Genomic DNA, 16,987 nt, shown 5'->3' on the forward strand with positions numbered 1-16,987 from the left:
AGATACACCCAATTGAATGCAGAATTCCAGAGAAAAGCTAGAAGAGATAAGAATGCCTTCTTAAATGAACAGTGCAAACAAATAGAAGAAAACAATAGAATGGGGAGGACCAGAGATCTTTTCAAGAAAATTGGAGATATGAAGAGAACGTTTCATGCAAAGATGGGTATGATAAGGGACCAAAATGGTAGGGACCTCACAGAAGCAGAAGAGATCAAACAAAGGTGGCAAAATTATACAGAAGAACTATACAAGAGCGAGCTTAACATCCCTGATGACCACAGTGGGGTAGTTACTGACCTGGAGCCAGACATCCTGGAATGTGAAGTCAAATGGGCCTTAGGAAGTCTGAGCAACAATAAAGCTAGTGGTAGTGACAGCATTCCAGTTGAACTATTCAAAATCTTAAAGGACGATGCAGTAAAAGTGCTACACTCAATATGCCAGCAAATTTGGAAAACTCAACAATGGCCACAGGATTGGAAAAGGTCAGTTTACATTCCAATCCCAAAGAAGGGCAATGCCAAAGAATGTTCAAACTACCGCACCATCGCACTAATTTCTCATGCTAGCAAAGTTATGCTCAAAATCCTACAAGCTAGGATCCAGCAATATGTGGACCGAGAACTTCCAGAAGTACAGGCAGGATTTCGAAGAGGCAGAGGAACTAGAGATCAAATTACCAACATACGCTGGATCATGGAGAAAGCTAGGGAGTACCAGAAGAACGTCTACTTCTGCTTCATTGACTATGCTAAAGCCTTTGATTGTGTGGAGCACAACAAATTGTGGCAAGTTCTTAAAGAGATGGGAATACCAGAGCATCTTATTTGTCTCTTGAGAAATTTATATGCAGGTCAAGAAGCAACAGTGAGAACTGAACATGGAATCACTGACTGGTTCAAAATTGAGAAAGGAGTTCGGCAAGGCTGTATACTGTCACCTTGCCTATTTAACTTGTATGCAGAGCACATCATGAGAAATGCGGGATTAGAGGAGTCACAAATTGGGATCAAGATTGCAGGGAGAAATATCAACAACCTCAGATATGCAGATGATACCACTCTAATGGCAGAAAGTGAAGAGGAACTAAAGAGCCTGTTGATGCGGGTGAAGGAGGAGAGTGCCAAAGTTGGCTTGAAACTCAACATCAAGAAAACAAAGATCATGGCATCCGGCCCTCTCAATTCCTGGCAAATAGAAGGGGAAGAAATGGAGATAGTGACAGATTTTATTTTCCTGGGCTCCAAGATCACTGCAGATGGGGACTGCAGCAAAGAAATTAAAAGACGCTTGCTCCTGGGGAGGAAAGCTATGGCAAATCTAGACAGCATACTAAAAAGCAGAGACATCACCCTGCCAACAAAAGTGCGTTTAGTCAAGGCTATGGTCTTCCCAGTTGCAATGTATGGCTGCGAAAGTTGGACCATAAGGAAGGCCGAGCGTCAAAGAATTGAGGCTTTTGAACTCTGGTGCTGGAGAAGACTCTTGCGAGTCCCTTGGACTGCAAGGCGAACAAACCAGTCAGTCCTAGAGGAGATCAGCCCTGACTGCTCTTTAGAAGGCCAGATCCTGAAGATGAAACTCAAATATTTTGGCCACCTCATGAGAAGGAAGGACTCCCTGGAGAAGAGCCTAATGCTGGGAGAGATCGAGGGCAAAAGAAGAAGGGGACGACAGAGAATGAGGTGGATGGATGGAGTCACTGAAGCAGTAGGTGCAAACTTAAATGGACTCCGGGGAATGGTAGAGGACAGGAAGGCCTGGAGGATCATTGTCCATGGGGTCGCGATGGGTCGGACACGACTTCGCACATAACAACAACAAAGCAAGTCTTTGGGGGATAATTTGTTTTCACAGACCCATCCCACTGCGTTTATTCTGTGGCTCCCCTTGGGTCTGGGTTGTCTGGAGGAAAGAGAGATCTACAAGCATTTTACATCAGCAGGCCTTAGAAAGTCTGTCACCTTAAGTTCCTTATCTGCATTAGAGTGGCCTGCCTGACAGGGCTGTTGTACATGTTGATAAAAGGTGGTTTGGACATCGAAAATGAGCTCAACTGTGCGCCAGATTTTGTATTTGGCCACGCCCACAGCGTTGCCACCTTTTTAGCGACTTGTAGCAGCCTGTGCCTCTAAGGGCTGCACTAAAGGCAGTAGTTCAACTGGTAAAGCTTCCAGCCATCACCATGCACAGCCCCCCGCCCCCGAAGGATGGGGCCTTCTTAAAGAAACAGGAGCCTTGCCAAAAGGAGGCCAGAGAAAAAGACAGAAATTTAGCTGGGAAAACGCCCCCGCAGAGGACGAAGCAGGAAAAGGGGGCGGAGATACGTTCGAGGGGCGTGGCCAGACCTCACGGGGCGGGGTCAATTCAATTGTAACGCGCGTGGCCGCGAAAAGGGGGCGGGACCACGGTGACCACCTTGCTCTATTTGTGTCGGGGCGGGGAACTTCGGGCTGTACCATTTTTTTTAGAGCGCGTGGGATCCTTCCCCGCCTCTTTCCTTCCAAGCCCACCCACCCGCCGTTTATTCCCGGGCTGGCCCCACCCCTCCTCCCCCTTGGTCCCTTCCTCTCCCTCCTGCCCTCCCCCTTCTCCTCCTCGACATGGCCCGCTCCAATTTTGACGCATTGCAGGTGAGAGGCGACCAATAGCCGCGGGACTCTCATCCTGCGCCTCGCTCCGCACCCAATGGGAACGCGGGAAACAACTGCGGTTTCACCGCGCGTGCCCTTCCGCCGGAGGGGCGGGGAAATATAAAAAGTAGTCCCCGCGCTCGGGCCGGATCCTGGGCGAAGGGGCGGAGCCTGGCGGCGAGAGCGGGCGCGCGGCGGGGCCGGCCAGCCTTCCCTCGTTCCGCCCCGCCCCGCCCGCGCGCCGCAGACCGAGGGGGGCGCGGCCAGGGGCGGCCGTTGGCGGAGGGATCGGGCGCGCGGTGCGGCGGCTGCGAGGCGGTTGAGTGGGGTCCGGCTGCGGCTTCTGCCTCTCTTGCCCGACGCCGCTCGCTGAAGCCTCCGGACGCCTCAGTCGCTGCCCGCCGCCGCCCGCCATGGTGAGCACCGAGGGAGGGGGGCAGCCCGGGACCGTGGGCGGGGGCGGGGCCAGGGCAGGGGGGGGGGCTCTGCGTGTCTGCGCGATCGTGCAAGGGGGTGCCGGGGGGGGGAGCCGCGTCTTGCACGTGGGGGGGGCGCTGTCCGGGGGGGGGGGTTGCCGTGTTCCGCCAGCTGTGGGCCTCGGCGATGCTCGCGGGCTCCGTGCGGGCCTGGGGCGGGGGGGGGCCGGGGGGGGGTCTGGAGCCCGCCCTGCAGGTGCAAAGGAGGGGGCGGGGGCTGCCTCGCGCCGCCTCCCCCACCCTCCCCTGGCCTGGCCTGGCCTGGCACGTGCCCCTCCCGGGAGCTGCCGAGAAGCCGCGGGATGCAGCGTTGCGTCTCCTGCCCGGGAGCTGCTCGCCTCGGCCTCTGCTGCAGTTTCCGGCGCAGGGGTGACGCGCCGGGCCCTTGGTGGCCCCGCTGGAGCCCCCTCCCGCAGCCCTCTCTGGCTCCGCATAATCCGAGCCGGTGGATTAATATTTGCTGGCGAGCGGCTCGCAGCCACGCTAACCTACTTTCCGGAGGAGCTCCCCCTCCTCCCCCCCCCAGCACACACACTCTCGCTCCCTTTCGGCGGGCCGTGGCCAATGGGCCTCTGCCTCCTGCCAGCTCCGTGGTGGGCGGCACGTTCCTCCGCAGGGTGGGCTCCGGCAGCCTCAGTCAGAATCGGAGCTCTGCCTGCGAAGGGAGCTTTCAGCCATGTTGCCATTTAGGCTGTTGCTCTACTCCCCCAGCCCCACCATAGGAGCTCAGGTGGGCTGCGGGACAGCCTTCTCCCCCCCCCTTAGTGTGACCCTGCTGTGGCACCGTGTAATAAGACCCTCCGTTGCCCCCAGATTGCTTGGTCATCCCTTCTTCCCCCCCACGAGATGCAGAGAGCTCTCCTGCTGCCTGCTCTGCAGCGCACATGTACCTGCCTAAGGTCCCTACGCCTTGAGTTAGGAAGGATTTTTCCAGAATGTCGGGGAGGGGCTGCAGGGGCTTCCCTCCCTCCTTCCCCGTCTGCGCCATTCTGGCTACTGCAGCCTTGGCCGTCCCCGGGGCTTGCCTGCGCTTCCCCAGGAGCAGCTCTTCTGTGGTGCCGCCTGTGCCTGATGCTCTGGCGCTTGCTGTGCTGCAGTGTGTGTGTGTGTGTGTGGGGGGGGGGTGCTGGAGGCCAAGCCATCCCTGGGTGGCAACTTGTCTTCCCTCAAAAAAGGCTGAGGTGAGATGCTGAGCCAAGGGCACTGTGGTGGGTGCAAGCTGCATGCCAGATGCTCCCTGGCCACCATGCAGACATGGGAGCCCCTTGGGCTGGTCCTGTGAGGAGAATGTCCTCTCTGTACAGCGTGTGTCGCCCAACACCTTGATCCCATTGGTGGAAACCAGTGCCAGGCTTTGAGCTGCGGCACGTCTCTTCACACTCTTGGCCCAAAGAGCTCAGGCTGCCCCATTTTCACCACCCCCACCCTCCGGCATGCTTCCCCCCCCCCCCTGAGCTTCAGTGGCTGGTTCAGGTTGCTCAGTGATTGAGGCTTCAGGCCCACGTCTGCCTAGCGGTGTGTCCCGGTCACTCAATCACAGGCACTCTCTTCCTCAAGGGAATTAAAGACTGAAACCAGGAAACCATGAGATTTATGGCCTTTCTGAAACCTTGCTGCCGTTGGGAAGGTGGTCGTGGCAACCAGGCATCATTGCGCACTGCCTGGTCCCCGCCTTGAGACTCTCTCAGATTAGGCACATGGGAGACTTGAGTCTGGGTCAGATTCCTCAGAAGGATCCCAGTGGAAATGAGTCATCTATGTGCCGTTTCCACCTCTTCTTTAGATTCGAGGAAAGGAACTAGTGTTGCTCTAAGTCAGTAGTTCTCAACCTGGGGGTCGAAAGACCCCTTCACAGGGGTCATGGCAGGATGACCAGCGGAGTGGGGGGGCCGGCCACTGTTGCCTCCCCCAAATTATGTTTTTTCTTGCCTTCTCCCCCACCCTTCCCTCCAAGGGGGACCCAAAGTGGCCCACGTCCCTTTACTGATGTCTCCAAATCAATTTTGCCTGTGGGAGGGTGTCCACACATGAAAGCTCATGCCTTGAAGAAATCTTTGTTGGTCTTAAAGATGCCCCTGGACTCAATATTTGTTCTTCCAAATCATTGGTTTTCGTTACTCGGTTCGTACCCCGCCCTTCTCCAAGAGGTCCCAAAGTGGTGGCCAACATTGCTCCTCATCCATTTCATCCACACAACGGCCTTGCAGGGTAGATTAAGTTAGGGTGTTTGTCTGGAGCAGCAGGAAAGAGGAAGATCAGCATGGTGGGACAAGAGGCAGAACTGAACTGAGTTCAGTTGGAAAAAAAACAATTGATATACAGTCATGAACAATGGCTTGTCACACCATTGGTAAGTTTCGGTTTAATTTCTGTGATAGAACCCTTGCATAGTTTTATGGTTGGGTTCCCTGCAACATGAGAAACAGTATTCAAGGGTCGCAGCATTAGGAAGGTTGAGAACCACTGTCCTAAGGGCTGCATGAAGAACCTTCCTGGGGAATTCAGAAATGGGTGCCTGGCAGAGGCTGGTCTTGGATTGTCCTCCCCACCTCTTCTCCTTGGACTTACTTACGGGGCTTGTGACCCAATCTTATCACAGCAAACAATGGGGATTCTTTGGGGAGACCCAGTGGCTGGATTTGCTACCAGTCAGATTGAGTTATGGTTGGATTTCCCCCAGTGGGCAGAGTCTAGTGACCCTGCGTTGCCTTTTGTCATCCCGGTCTTGTGTGGCCAGCATGCTTGTCCTCTGTTGGCAGCATGATGTGGCCCTGACTGTGGGTGGTGCTGCACCAAGGTGGTCTCCTCATGCTCTGTGGGCCGTGCTGGCTGCTCCTTGGTCTTTGCTCTTCGGCTTTCTGGGTTTGGGGCAGCCAACCAAGTGAGGTAGTTTAATGTGAGGGGCAATCCCCTGCCCCACTAGCAATCACTGAGGTTGGCGCTTTCCCCTCTTTGCTGCTCTTGCCTGGTGGCACCTGATGGCAGTCACTTGGCAGAAGGGTGAGTAACGACAGGGTCAGCTCATGGCGACAGGTGACAAAATGGAGAGGTGGAATTGACTGGGAGCTGAGCATGCATGTGCAGGTGGGCTCCCCAGGTGTAGTTCTGCTCTGACTTCTGGTAATGGATACTTGTCAGCGGAAGCCTTTTGCAAGCAGCTGGAGCCCTGGTGAAGGCAGGGGAAGTCGTCTTCCAAAAGCCTTTTGGCTCTTGAGACTCTTCTGTTTTATTTCTCACAACAGTTCTGTGAAGGCTGGCCGACTGCCTGTGTTGTGCCAGCGCCACATCAGGCACTTGTGGGTGGAGGGCTTCAGCAGTGCCAGGCCTTGCAGGTCCAGCCCAGCAGTCTTCCAGCTTTTGCCCTCACAGGAGGCCAGAAGCCCCTGGGAGAGGCCAGCGTGCCTGTCTGCTGATCGGCCCTTGTCTTGGTGTGTTCCGTGTTGCCAAGGCCAAAGGAGATGTGGGGAATAGCCCGAGTTTGCCTTTCCTGCCTCTCCATCAGCAGATCTGGACTGAGGCTCCTTCCTGGGCGTTGGTGTCATTTGCAGAGGTGGGTGGGAAAGCTCACGAGGGTTGAACCACCAGGGTGTGACGGTGACTCTCCTTTTGCATCTCTTTCAGGCTGACCAGCTTACTGAAGAGCAAATCGCAGGTGAGCCCCCAAGGGTCTCTGTGTGGTGGTTTGACAGAGGGCGGGCAGCAGAAGCTGCTCTTGGATCTCGGTGGGGGTCCTTTGCCGAAGAATGCAGAAGCCCAGGCCTAAGCTTTCCGATCTTTGGGATGGGGAATGCTCAGCACGCTGAAGGGCCAGCATCACAATTTGAGGCACGTAGAGCCGGTTTATGACCTTCCACTTTGGGAAAGTTTTATGCAAAAACAGTGTCCAGCAGCTGGTAGGATTGTGGGTGTCCCAAGAACTAAGGATGGGCAAGAAATCCATGTAACTGTCAGCTCTGGTGGGTGGCCAGTACCTGGCTTCTAACACCCCCTGCTCCCCTCCCTCCCCCCGGCAGAATTCAAGGAGGCCTTCTCCCTCTTCGACAAGGATGGGGACGGCACCATCACCACTAAGGAGCTCGGCACCGTGATGCGCTCTCTGGGGCAGAACCCAACGGAGGCCGAGTTGCAGGACATGATCAACGAGGTGGACGCAGATGGTGAGTGTGGGGGGAGGGGAGCCCTTGGATTCCCTGATGCAGAAGAATTATTTGGGGTTGGTTTACTGGAGTCAGCTCCTCGGTGGAAGCACTTCCTTAGGAGAAGAATGTGTCTCTCAGCTACCGCCAGGTGAGTAGATGTAGCAGTGCTGGTGGAGGGGGCTGGGATGGATGGCCTTCTGGTGGGCAGGAGGCAGCAAGGCCTGGGTATCTGGGAATCCCCGTTGAAAGCCACACCCTGGCTCCCGGGCCTCAGCATTGGCCCGCCTTGAGTCAGCCATTCTGTGTGATCCAACGTGGGGCAGTGCCCAAGCGGGCTGGAACGCTACTGGTGGCACACAGATTGGGGGTCCTCCATGGTGAGTGGAGCCTGAAGTACGGAGCTCAGGCTCAGGGTTCTTGCAGTTCCCCACAATGCAGACTGAGGCCGATGCGGTTGGTTTGGGAGTGGACACCCCTTCGCTCCCCTTTCGCTGGGCCAGGGTTCACTTGGTCTGTGGGGCTTCCAGGCCGTCTGCCAGCTTCTGCTCACGGAGGCCTCTTTTCAGGGAACGGCACCATTGACTTCCCAGAGTTCTTGACCATGATGGCGAGGAAGATGAAGGACACGGACAGCGAGGAAGAAATCCGGGAGGCTTTCAGAGTGTTCGATAAGGTGAGGAGCGCCACTTAGAGGGCAGCGAAGAAGGAAGCAGTGAGCAGCCAGAGTCCAGAAGGAGGGTTCCAGTTCCCCTCAGCCTGGCTGACCCGGGGGGAGAATAGAAGGGCTGTCAGGAAAGAGCACCAGTCTCCGAGCGTTAGGGGGCTCCAGGCAGAGCAGTCTTCTGGGGGGGGGGGGTAGCTGCTTCCCACTGGGAGCCCACAATGGAAAGGGGGGCGGGTGCCAGGCTGGGCTTCTTGCTTTTGGGGAATGTGGGCCCCACCAAGCCCCTCGGGGATGACCGCCTTCAGCAGCACCCTCTCCTCCCAGGACGGAAATGGCTATATCAGTGCAGCCGAATTGCGCCACGTGATGACCAACCTCGGGGAGAAGCTGACGGACGAAGAGGTGGATGAGATGATCCGGGAGGCGGACATCGATGGGGACGGGCAGGTCAACTATGAAGGTGAGCACTGCCCTCCGGGAGGCCATGGAATCTAAAGGCCTGAGGGGTTGCCAGCAGGAAGTGCGAGGAAGAGGCCTCCTGGGGCCACCCGTGTGCCCAACTGCAGGCCCCTCGCTTGCGTGCCTGTAGGCAAGAGATGGCGAGGCCAAAGCTGAGGGTGAGCCGGCTCAAAGGCCGTGAAGTTGGAACAGCCCATGACCCGTTGAGTTCTCCAGAACTGAGCATCAAGCAGGAGGTTAACGTTACAAAAGCAAAGGGTAATTAAGATCAGGTCCCCCCCCCCCTCTGGTGGATATTGGGCCCAGGAGAGCCTGGTGCCCAGGGCACAGTTCTAACCCATGCAGTTTTAACGTCAAGCCTTAGGAACGGGACAGCTTGTACCGTGATGTGCTAGCCTTGGTTGGATTCTGCTGGGGCCCAATGCAGGGCTCAGCCTTCTCAGCCAGCTAGTTGGCCAGTCTCCTTTGGGTGGCTTCTTGTAAAGGCAAGCTGAGTTCCAAAGCAAGAAGCCCTGGTTGTCGGTGGCCTTGTTCAGGAAGGGCAGTGTGCCTCCTGGCACAGGCCTTAGTCTGCAGTCCGCGTACTGGTTCTGCATGCCCATACTCGTTTTCTCTGCCCAACCGTTTGTACTTCACCTGCTGCCCTTCTTTATGTAGGAGGGAGTCGGCATGTTGCTTTTCCATAATATTATGCCAACAGTGGTTCTCAGTAAAAAGCTCCTGGAGCGTTTCTCAGTTGAGCAGAGGCAAAACCCCTGACTGTTGTTTTTGGGAAGAAAATTTGTGCTGTCTCTTCACAAAGAGATAATCCCATTAGAGCATCCCGCGTGACTGTGTCATCAGCTGCAGAAGGCCCACCAGCCCAGATTAAAAACTAAAGGCAAATCAAAGCTGCAGAGAACTAGACTGTTTAAAACCATGGGGTCAGGTCATTCAAGAAGCAGGGGTGAAGAGTCTGTTCAAAAGGTCTTCTGGAAAGTTGTCTTAAAATGACTCTTGAATCCCTGTAATGGGGGTGGGCGGACAACTCTCCATCTGCAGGGAAGGAGTTCCAGTAGTCAGGGGTGCTTGGTGAGAAAGTCTTTGGATCCCCACGGAACACATATCTGCCCACGTGGGATCATACAGCAGCATCTCCAGAGGGAGCCTTGCAGTGCCTGGAAGACAAAATCCAGTGGAGGAGGCTCTGGAATGGAAGCCCATGTGCTCCGCCCACAATTGGTGCATGTGGTGTTTGCTGGAGCGACCACCCATCAGCACTGAACAGTTGTGGTTTCCAGATTGCTTCCAAGGGCAGCCCCACCTAGACCACGCTGCGGCAGTCTAACTGGATGTTAACCAGGATCTCTTAACTGGCCAGGCCTGCTTCTTTAAAGGTTCCAGGAAACCTGTACAACTGTCTCTCGAACTTCAGCCATTTCTTTGGCCCTACTAAAAGAAGTTGTTGTCATGGATCCCTTGTAGAGTCCCAACCTGCTGGTGTTCGGGGATTTAGGGGGTGGGGGGGCTGAGCAAGATTCTCTGTGATGATTAACAAGAATGAGTAGACTGGCCCAAGAGCAGCTAATGGCCCTTGCTCCTCCTTCATCCACACTCAAGGGGAAGTGGGTGTGCTAAAGACAGAAGGCCCCTCAGGGCACTCCTGGGTGGCTAGAGAAGGGTGGGGCAAGGCTGTTCTCTGGGGTCTCCCTGATATGTGGGTGAGCAGCACCCCTGGATGGAGCCCCCTGACTCATTGGCCCTCTCTGGACTGTGTCTCTTTCAGAGTTTGTGCAAATGATGACTGCAAAGTGAGCCCTGCAGAGCGGGCAGCTGGCGATGCCCAATTCTCCTTTGATACTTTTTTCTCCGACATGCTCTCTTACTTAAGTAACCTGGTTCTCTAAGCAAACAATCGGCTGTGGAATAAATCTGACCAAGCGATTAAAAAAAGAAAAGAAAGAAAAAAACCCTTCCCAAGCTGCATGATTGCACTCTCCCCCCTCCCCCTCGCTCCTCCTCCCTCTTTTCCCTCCTTCCTTCCTCCTCCTCTTCCTCCTGGGGCAGCCCCTTAACGTCCTGGAAGGAAACCAGCCCCCCTCCCCTCGCCTTGTGGACGTCTTTGTTTCCATCGGGTCTTCTGTTCTGCAGTCCGTGCTGGCCGCTCTCCCAGGGGCGCCGATCCTTTTTCTTTTGAGAACCCATGCGAGGGAGGGTGGAGGAGAGCCGGGAAAACCCTCCTTTCATCGTGTTGCATGCGCCTGGCAGTGTGGTCGTGCGCATTGGCCCGGGGGTTGCCACCAGAGGTCTTGCCCCCTGCGGAACACCGAGGGGGCTCCGAGGAAGAAACTGGGGAGGGGTGTGGGGTGTGTGTGCGTGTCTTAGTTTTCGTGGGCGGGGGAGCCATCACAAAAAACTCCGGGACGTGTAGCTGAAGGTGGGTTCCAGGGAGCTCCATCAGGAGGGGGGGGGTGGTTAATAAGATCTGATTGGCCGTTTAGAAAAGCATATCTCCGAAAGTGCCCCCTTCCCCTCCCCCAACACCTGCGACTTTCACTCCTGCCTCTGCTCTGGAACCCTGTATAAATTGTAAATGTCCTTCCGGTTTTTCCGAAACGTCTATGTTCTGACATGAGCTGCTATGTAAATACCTCATGCCAATGGCCCGGTTTGGGCCCCTGCGGGTGTGGAGATGGCAGGCGCTGTAAGGGGGGCAGCGTGGGGAGGGGGGCATGAGGCATTGGGATGGAACCGCAATAAAAGGGCAAAGCCGCTGCTGAGCGGATGCCGTCTGCCCCAGGGCTCCCTCCCCCCCCCTTCCTCATGCAAGGCTTTTCCTTCCTTCCTTCCTTCGTCGTGGCTCTGGGTTTTCACGCTTGTCCCTCGGCAGCTTGGTATGGATAGTCTGTGCTCTTGATGTCGCTTTCCTTCGCCTGCGCACATGCCCCCCCCCGCCCCCTCCTCGCAACAAACGGCATGAGCTGCAAAACCAGCTTCTCTTTTTTTTTCTCTCTCCACATTTTGTTTTTTAATCAATGACAATAAAAAATGCAAAAAGCTTTGGCGGGGGAACTGAAACCAGCAGCGGGATTTTCCTGGCGACCAGGCGAACGAAGAGTTCTTTTTGTGCCGTCCGCCGACGGATTGGACCCGTGCCGCCTCCGTTTTATTCCCCCCTCCCTCCCTCCCCCCGGGTCTTTCCGCACCCCTGGCCATGAGTTGGAGGTTGGAGGGGTCTTTTCTCGCCTTGAGAGCTTGGAAGGGGGGGGGTCGTGGGATGGGGGGAAGGCTGGAACAAGGTGTCCTTGGAAGCAGGTGGTGTTGTGTTCAGTTCAAGCTGTGAAAATAAAATTATATCAATGTTTTCCAATAAAATGCAGTGACTACCTGAATGGGCTTGATTGATGTGGCTTCGAACGCGGCGGCCCTGTCAGTGGCAGCTTTGGAAAGCAAGTGTGTAGTGCCCCCCCCGCCCCCGCCCCCTTGGCTTCCTGCCGTCTGGGTAGCTGTGGGCCACAATCCCCTTTTGTGTGTGTGTCATCCCTTGGCTGCCAGGCGCTGCTGTGTCCCTGTCACTTCTGGCAGCCCCCCCCCCCCAGGGCTGCTCTCCTTGTGGAGGACGAGGGGTGGAGTGACCGAGTCACCCCTGGCCCAGCAGACGCAGCGCTCCCATTTCTGAGCGGGTTCCCTTCATGTCCTGGCCAGGCTTCAGACAGTGATGCAGCTGCTGGCTCCGCCCAGGACCACTTGGTCTCCGGGAGATTCCCGTTGCTTGCTGTGCACATGAAGTGGTCTCCCTGCCCCGGGGTCCAGAGAAATGTCCCTCGCCCCGTGCCCAGGGAGTGCCTTTGCTGTGCAGACAGATGTCTGGAGCTCTCGGTGCTGGTGGGATTGTGGGGGCTGCGGCCGGAAGAGCTGACAAGAGCGTCCAGGTCTGCTGAACGAGTTCTGCTCCCAACTTACGGGCTGCTCTGCTTGAGGGATCCGGAGTCGAAGGGCACGAACAGACACTTGGGTCTTGAACTGCTTAACCGGAGGGCCTGCCTTCCAAGGGTGGTTTTGCTGCAAGTGCAAATGAAGTTCTGTGACACGAGAGGGCTTGTTCCTGGGATGCCGCCGGCTGGATCCTGCAGAATTGATGTGAGGACTTGCACATGCTGCCCTTTCTTCCCCCGTGGAGGCCCCGGAGTCTTCTGAGGCTGCCAGTGGCTCACCAGAGTGTCTGCCTGAGCATCACCTCTTGCCTGGTCCTTTCTGCTGGAGATGTTGGTTTTCTCCATTTGCGAGGTGGATGAGACTGAAAAGGGCGGGCACCTCCTTGGCAGAGAGGGGGCTTGTTCCATCGGGTCTCAGTCTAGCCCAGGGGTAGTCAAACTGCGGCCCTCCAGATGTCCATGGACTACATTTCCCAGGAGCCCCTGCCAGCGTTCGCTGGCAGGGGCTCCTGGGAATTGTAGTCCATGGACATCTGGAGGGCCGCAGTTTGACTACCCCTGGTCTAGCCCCTGTTTCACCAGGCCTCTCGTGGCAGGGGAAGGAACCTTGAAAACTGGATCCTGCAGGCTTTGTTGCTTCTGCTGGGAGGTGGCAGCTGCCTGAGGGCCGCCCCAAAAGGCAGGGGTGGCCAAACTGGCTCTCCAGATGTCCATGGATTACAATTTCCATGAACCTCTGGAGCGCCACAAATTGGCCACCCCTACATTGTTCAGAGGATTAGGTCCTGCCAACAAGATCCGTTCTCCATTTGCGGGTGGGGGGGGGCAAAGTGGGTGGGGTTTGGGTTGCAGTGGGCGGAGCTCCCAAGTTCCTTCATTGCTTTTCCCCCCTTGCCTTTGCAAGATCCCTGAGTGGGCTGGCAGCTGCTGTGGCCCCGACAAAGGAAGGCCTGAGAAATGCTGTGGGGGGCCAAGGACCCTCCCCCTCACCGCCAGTCTCTGCTCCCAGAGGGAGTTCCCTGGGGCAGCAGGTGCTAGCACCCTGCAGACGGGGCAAATTGGTAGGGGCTCATGGTAGTCCTAGTCCACGGGGCCCCTTTGGCCTCCCCAGCCAGGCAGGGAAGACTGCAGTGAGGGTGTGACGGAGCAGGAGGAGAGCTAGTCCTCAGAACAGGCGCCTCTGGAGGGTGACTGCTGGTCTGAAACATAACAGAATTGTGAGTCCCGTGGGCTCCTCGAAGGACAAGTTCAATACTGGGCACCTCTTGCTCAAACGGAGGCACATCTGGGCAGGCATGACCGAGGCTGCAGGAGTGGCAAGGTGAAATCTGGTGGGTGGAGCTCTTTGGTTCGGCCAATGCTGCTTCGGGGATTGCCGAAGTGGCCAAACAGCCAAAGTGCTCCATGTGGCTGTACTGAGCCCCGGAGACCTGCAGGGGGAGCCAGACACCAAGGAAAGAGGGAGGTGACTTTCCCATTGTCTTTAGAGAGGCTGTATTTTTATTTTCATATTTCCACCCCACCCCCCCTCCAGAATGCTGAAGCAACCTGAAACCAGTGTGGTGTAGTGATTAAGGAGTGGCAGACTCTACTCTGGAGAGCGGGGTTGGATTCCCCACTTCTCCACGTGCAGCCATCTGGGTGAACCTGGGTTAGTCACAGTCCTGTTAGAGCTGTTCTCACAGAGCAGTTCTGTCAAAGCTCTCTCACCTAACTCACAGGGAGTATGTTGTGGGGAGAGGAGGAGAAAAGTGCTCGTAAGCCATGTTGGAGTATAAAAGGGGTATAAAAACCAACCATAGAGTTGGAATGGGCTATACAGTAAAAAACAGGGTATAAACAACCATCTCTTCTGTTTTCTTCATTCACACCTGGTCAGAGTTCTAGCGCCCAGCCCTACTTGCACAGCTAGCATGCATGAATGTATCTGTTCACCCACACGGAGGCATGCTGTCTCTCTGGATGAGGCCCTGCTCTCCCCTTGCCCTTCGCTCTGGAAGCCTCTTCTGAGATGACAAAGTCTGCACTGCCATTGCAATGGGCGTGATTGAATAAGCCCGGCCACAGTGCCATTCCCTGTGGAGACCTCCTGTTGCAACTCTGCATGAGTCATTTTCTCTTCCCCTTAAGGCATGCTCTCAGATTAGGCTTAAACATGCATTTACTTTCATATATTTAAAATAAAATCAGTGTGCTTGTGTGTGTGTGTGTGTGGGGGGGGAGTTAAATACGATTTTTTTTTTGCTTCAGTTGAATGCTAGGCGAGGACTATAGAGACTTGGTTTCAAATCTCCCTGTTGCCAGGGTTCTCATGGGAATTTGGGCTGTATCAAGTGGAATATCGTGTCTGGATCACGGGAGGTGAGGGTACCGCTTTACTCTGCTCTGGTTCGGCCTCACTTGCAGTCCTGTGTTCAGTTTTGGGCACCCCAATTGAAGAGGGATGTTGACAAACTGGAGCGTGTCCAGAGGAGGGTAACGAGGATGGTGAGGGGTTTGGAGACCAAGATGTATGAAGAAAGGTTGGGGGAGCTTGGTCTGTTTAGCCTGGAGAGGAGACGACTGAGAGGGGATCTGATAACCATCTTCAAGTATTTAAAAGGCTGCCATGTAACGGATGGAACAGAGTTGTTCTCTCTTGCCCTAGAGGGATAGACCAGAACAAATAGGATGAAATTAATGCAAAAGAAATTCAGTCTCAACATACAGAAGAAGTTCCTGAAAGTCAGAGCGGTTTCTCAGTGAAAAAGCCTTCCTCGGGAGGTGGTGGGTTCTTCATCTTTGGAAATCTTTAAACAGAGGCTGGAGAGCCATATGATGGAGAGGCTGATTCTGTGAAGGTTCAAGGGGGTGGCAGGTGACAGTGGGTGAGCGAGAGGGTTGGGAGTGTCCTGCACAGTGCAGGGGGATGGACTAGATGACCCATGAGGTCCCTTTCATGGTTCTATGATTGGGCTTCCTGGGGCTGGTCCTTCAAAGCATGATGATGAAATGGAGGCAGGGCGAGCCAGGTGGGTCGGCCTTGGCTCCTTGGCAGAAGGGCTAGGAAGACAACCTGATGAGTGAGGGGCACCCCTGGGGGGGGACCCCCATGCTCCCCTCCTCTGCCATCTGGGAGGCAAGATCGCTCCCTCTGAAGAGCAGCAGGCGAGGGGACTCTCCCTGAAATAAACGCCTAGTGCCGCAGAGCTACTCTCAGATATTCTTGAAGGTAACGTAACCCTCCAACAAATCCTTTTCTCCTTTTACAGACTCAAGCAGGGGCCCCCTCCCCCGCCCCTTGCGCCCGCGTCTCCCTTCAAGGGCTGGCTGAACACAAGGAGCCCCCATCAGCCACGCAGCCTCCGCAGCGTTCGGGGGCTGGGAGAGCAGGAGGGCACCGTCCCGGGAGGCATTGACATTCCTCCCCGGAATTGACGAGAGGCAGAGACGGGCAACTGTTTATGCCAAGTCCCCCAGGTTGATGCCTGGGCTTGGGGCTGCATATTTTCCACTGTACCAGGTGCCTGTGCCCCAGCACACACTCTTGGCTTCTAGAGAAGGCTGGCTCCGTCCCACACTAGGCGGGGTGGGGGCAAATTGGGGCGCTGGGAGAAACCGGGAGCGACCCACGCCCTGCCTCAAGGCTCCTGGGAGAGCTGGGTAACGGCGGACTTGGTCCTTGCCTCTGAAATATCCCCCGTCAGCTAAGGGACTCTTTTGCCCCCTGGCTCGTTGCACAGTCGGTTCCGAACACCATGAGGAGAACTGGGGATTTGTCCAAACCCAACCAAGGGGTTGCAAGTAGAGTTGGGCGCTTCATCGGGCCTCGGCTACTTCAGCATTTGCTGAAGCAGCTGAGGCGAGCCGGAGCACCCAGCCCTACTTGCAAGCAGCACTGGTGGGGATGGGTCATGCCCTACTTGTATTTCTGTCCTGTCTGCCTCCCTCTGGAGGGCCCACCAAGGTGACTTCCAAAGGAGCACAAGGTTAGAGAAGCAAATCCCTGAAAAAGTCGCACTTTCCTGGGCTGGTTGCAGATCCCCCTGGCCAGTTCCCCCGGGGCCAGGGGGGGGTTCCACCAGCAGAGCTGGAAATCCAGAAGCCCTCTCACAGTTTGTGCCTCAAGCACCAAGAAAACATAACATCACTAGCTCTGGCATAAGGACGTAAGATGCCTGGGTGTACGTAACTGTAAATGGGAGGGGAGCAGAGCCCAACTCGAGGTACCTGGGCCAAGGTTGCCCAGTGAGCTGCACGGCAGCCAGGAGGAGCAGGACTCACACCTGTTGGGTGGTTCCCTTTCTCCCGGCCCCCGCTGACCCAGCGCGGCCATCTAGGCACCATTGGCATCTTGCAAGCCCAGCCTCTGTGGTTGGTTCTTGTGTTCAGGTGTCTGCAGGGATCGAATTTCTCCTTTTGGGGGCTATTGTGACGGACCTTTCTTACAGCAATCTTTTTAAAATTAGAAAAGTAATCTAGGTGGGCATTTTAGATCTGGCTTAGAGAACTCCAGGCGTGAGTGACATGCAGTTTGCAAAAAACGCTTCTTGTTCTCTGCTCTGCCATTTGGCCTTGTCTGGTGACTGCCCAGCTGAGACGTCCTGCGACAACCCCCCCCCTCCTGCAGCTCCTGACAGCAAAGGCTGCAGGCCGACTGAATCCGCTTTCTGGCCCCTTCTCGTTCAGACCCACCCGAGTCCTTTGGGGTCCCATTTAC

General features: G+C 55.8%; 1 protein-coding gene across 1 annotated transcript; it reads left to right on the forward strand.

The window, feature by feature from the left end:
* Nucleotides 1-2,876: 2,876 nt before the first annotated feature.
* Nucleotides 2,877-11,745, forward strand: CALM3 (calmodulin 3). Its single transcript, XM_077318438.1, has 6 exons — nt 2,877-3,052; nt 6,734-6,764; nt 7,126-7,269; nt 7,818-7,924; nt 8,240-8,375; nt 10,140-11,745. Exons 1-6 carry the CDS (start codon nt 3,050-3,052, stop codon nt 10,166-10,168), a joined length of 450 nt encoding a protein of 149 aa, XP_077174553.1. The 5' UTR covers nt 2,877-3,049; the 3' UTR covers nt 10,169-11,745.
* The last annotated feature ends 5,242 nt before the right edge of the window (nt 11,746-16,987 follow it).

The sequence above is a fragment of the Paroedura picta genome, unplaced genomic scaffold (assembly GCF_049243985.1).
Source record: "Paroedura picta isolate Pp20150507F unplaced genomic scaffold, Ppicta_v3.0 Ppicta_v3_sca21, whole genome shotgun sequence".
Lineage (NCBI taxonomy): Eukaryota > Metazoa > Chordata > Lepidosauria > Squamata > Gekkonidae > Paroedura > Paroedura picta.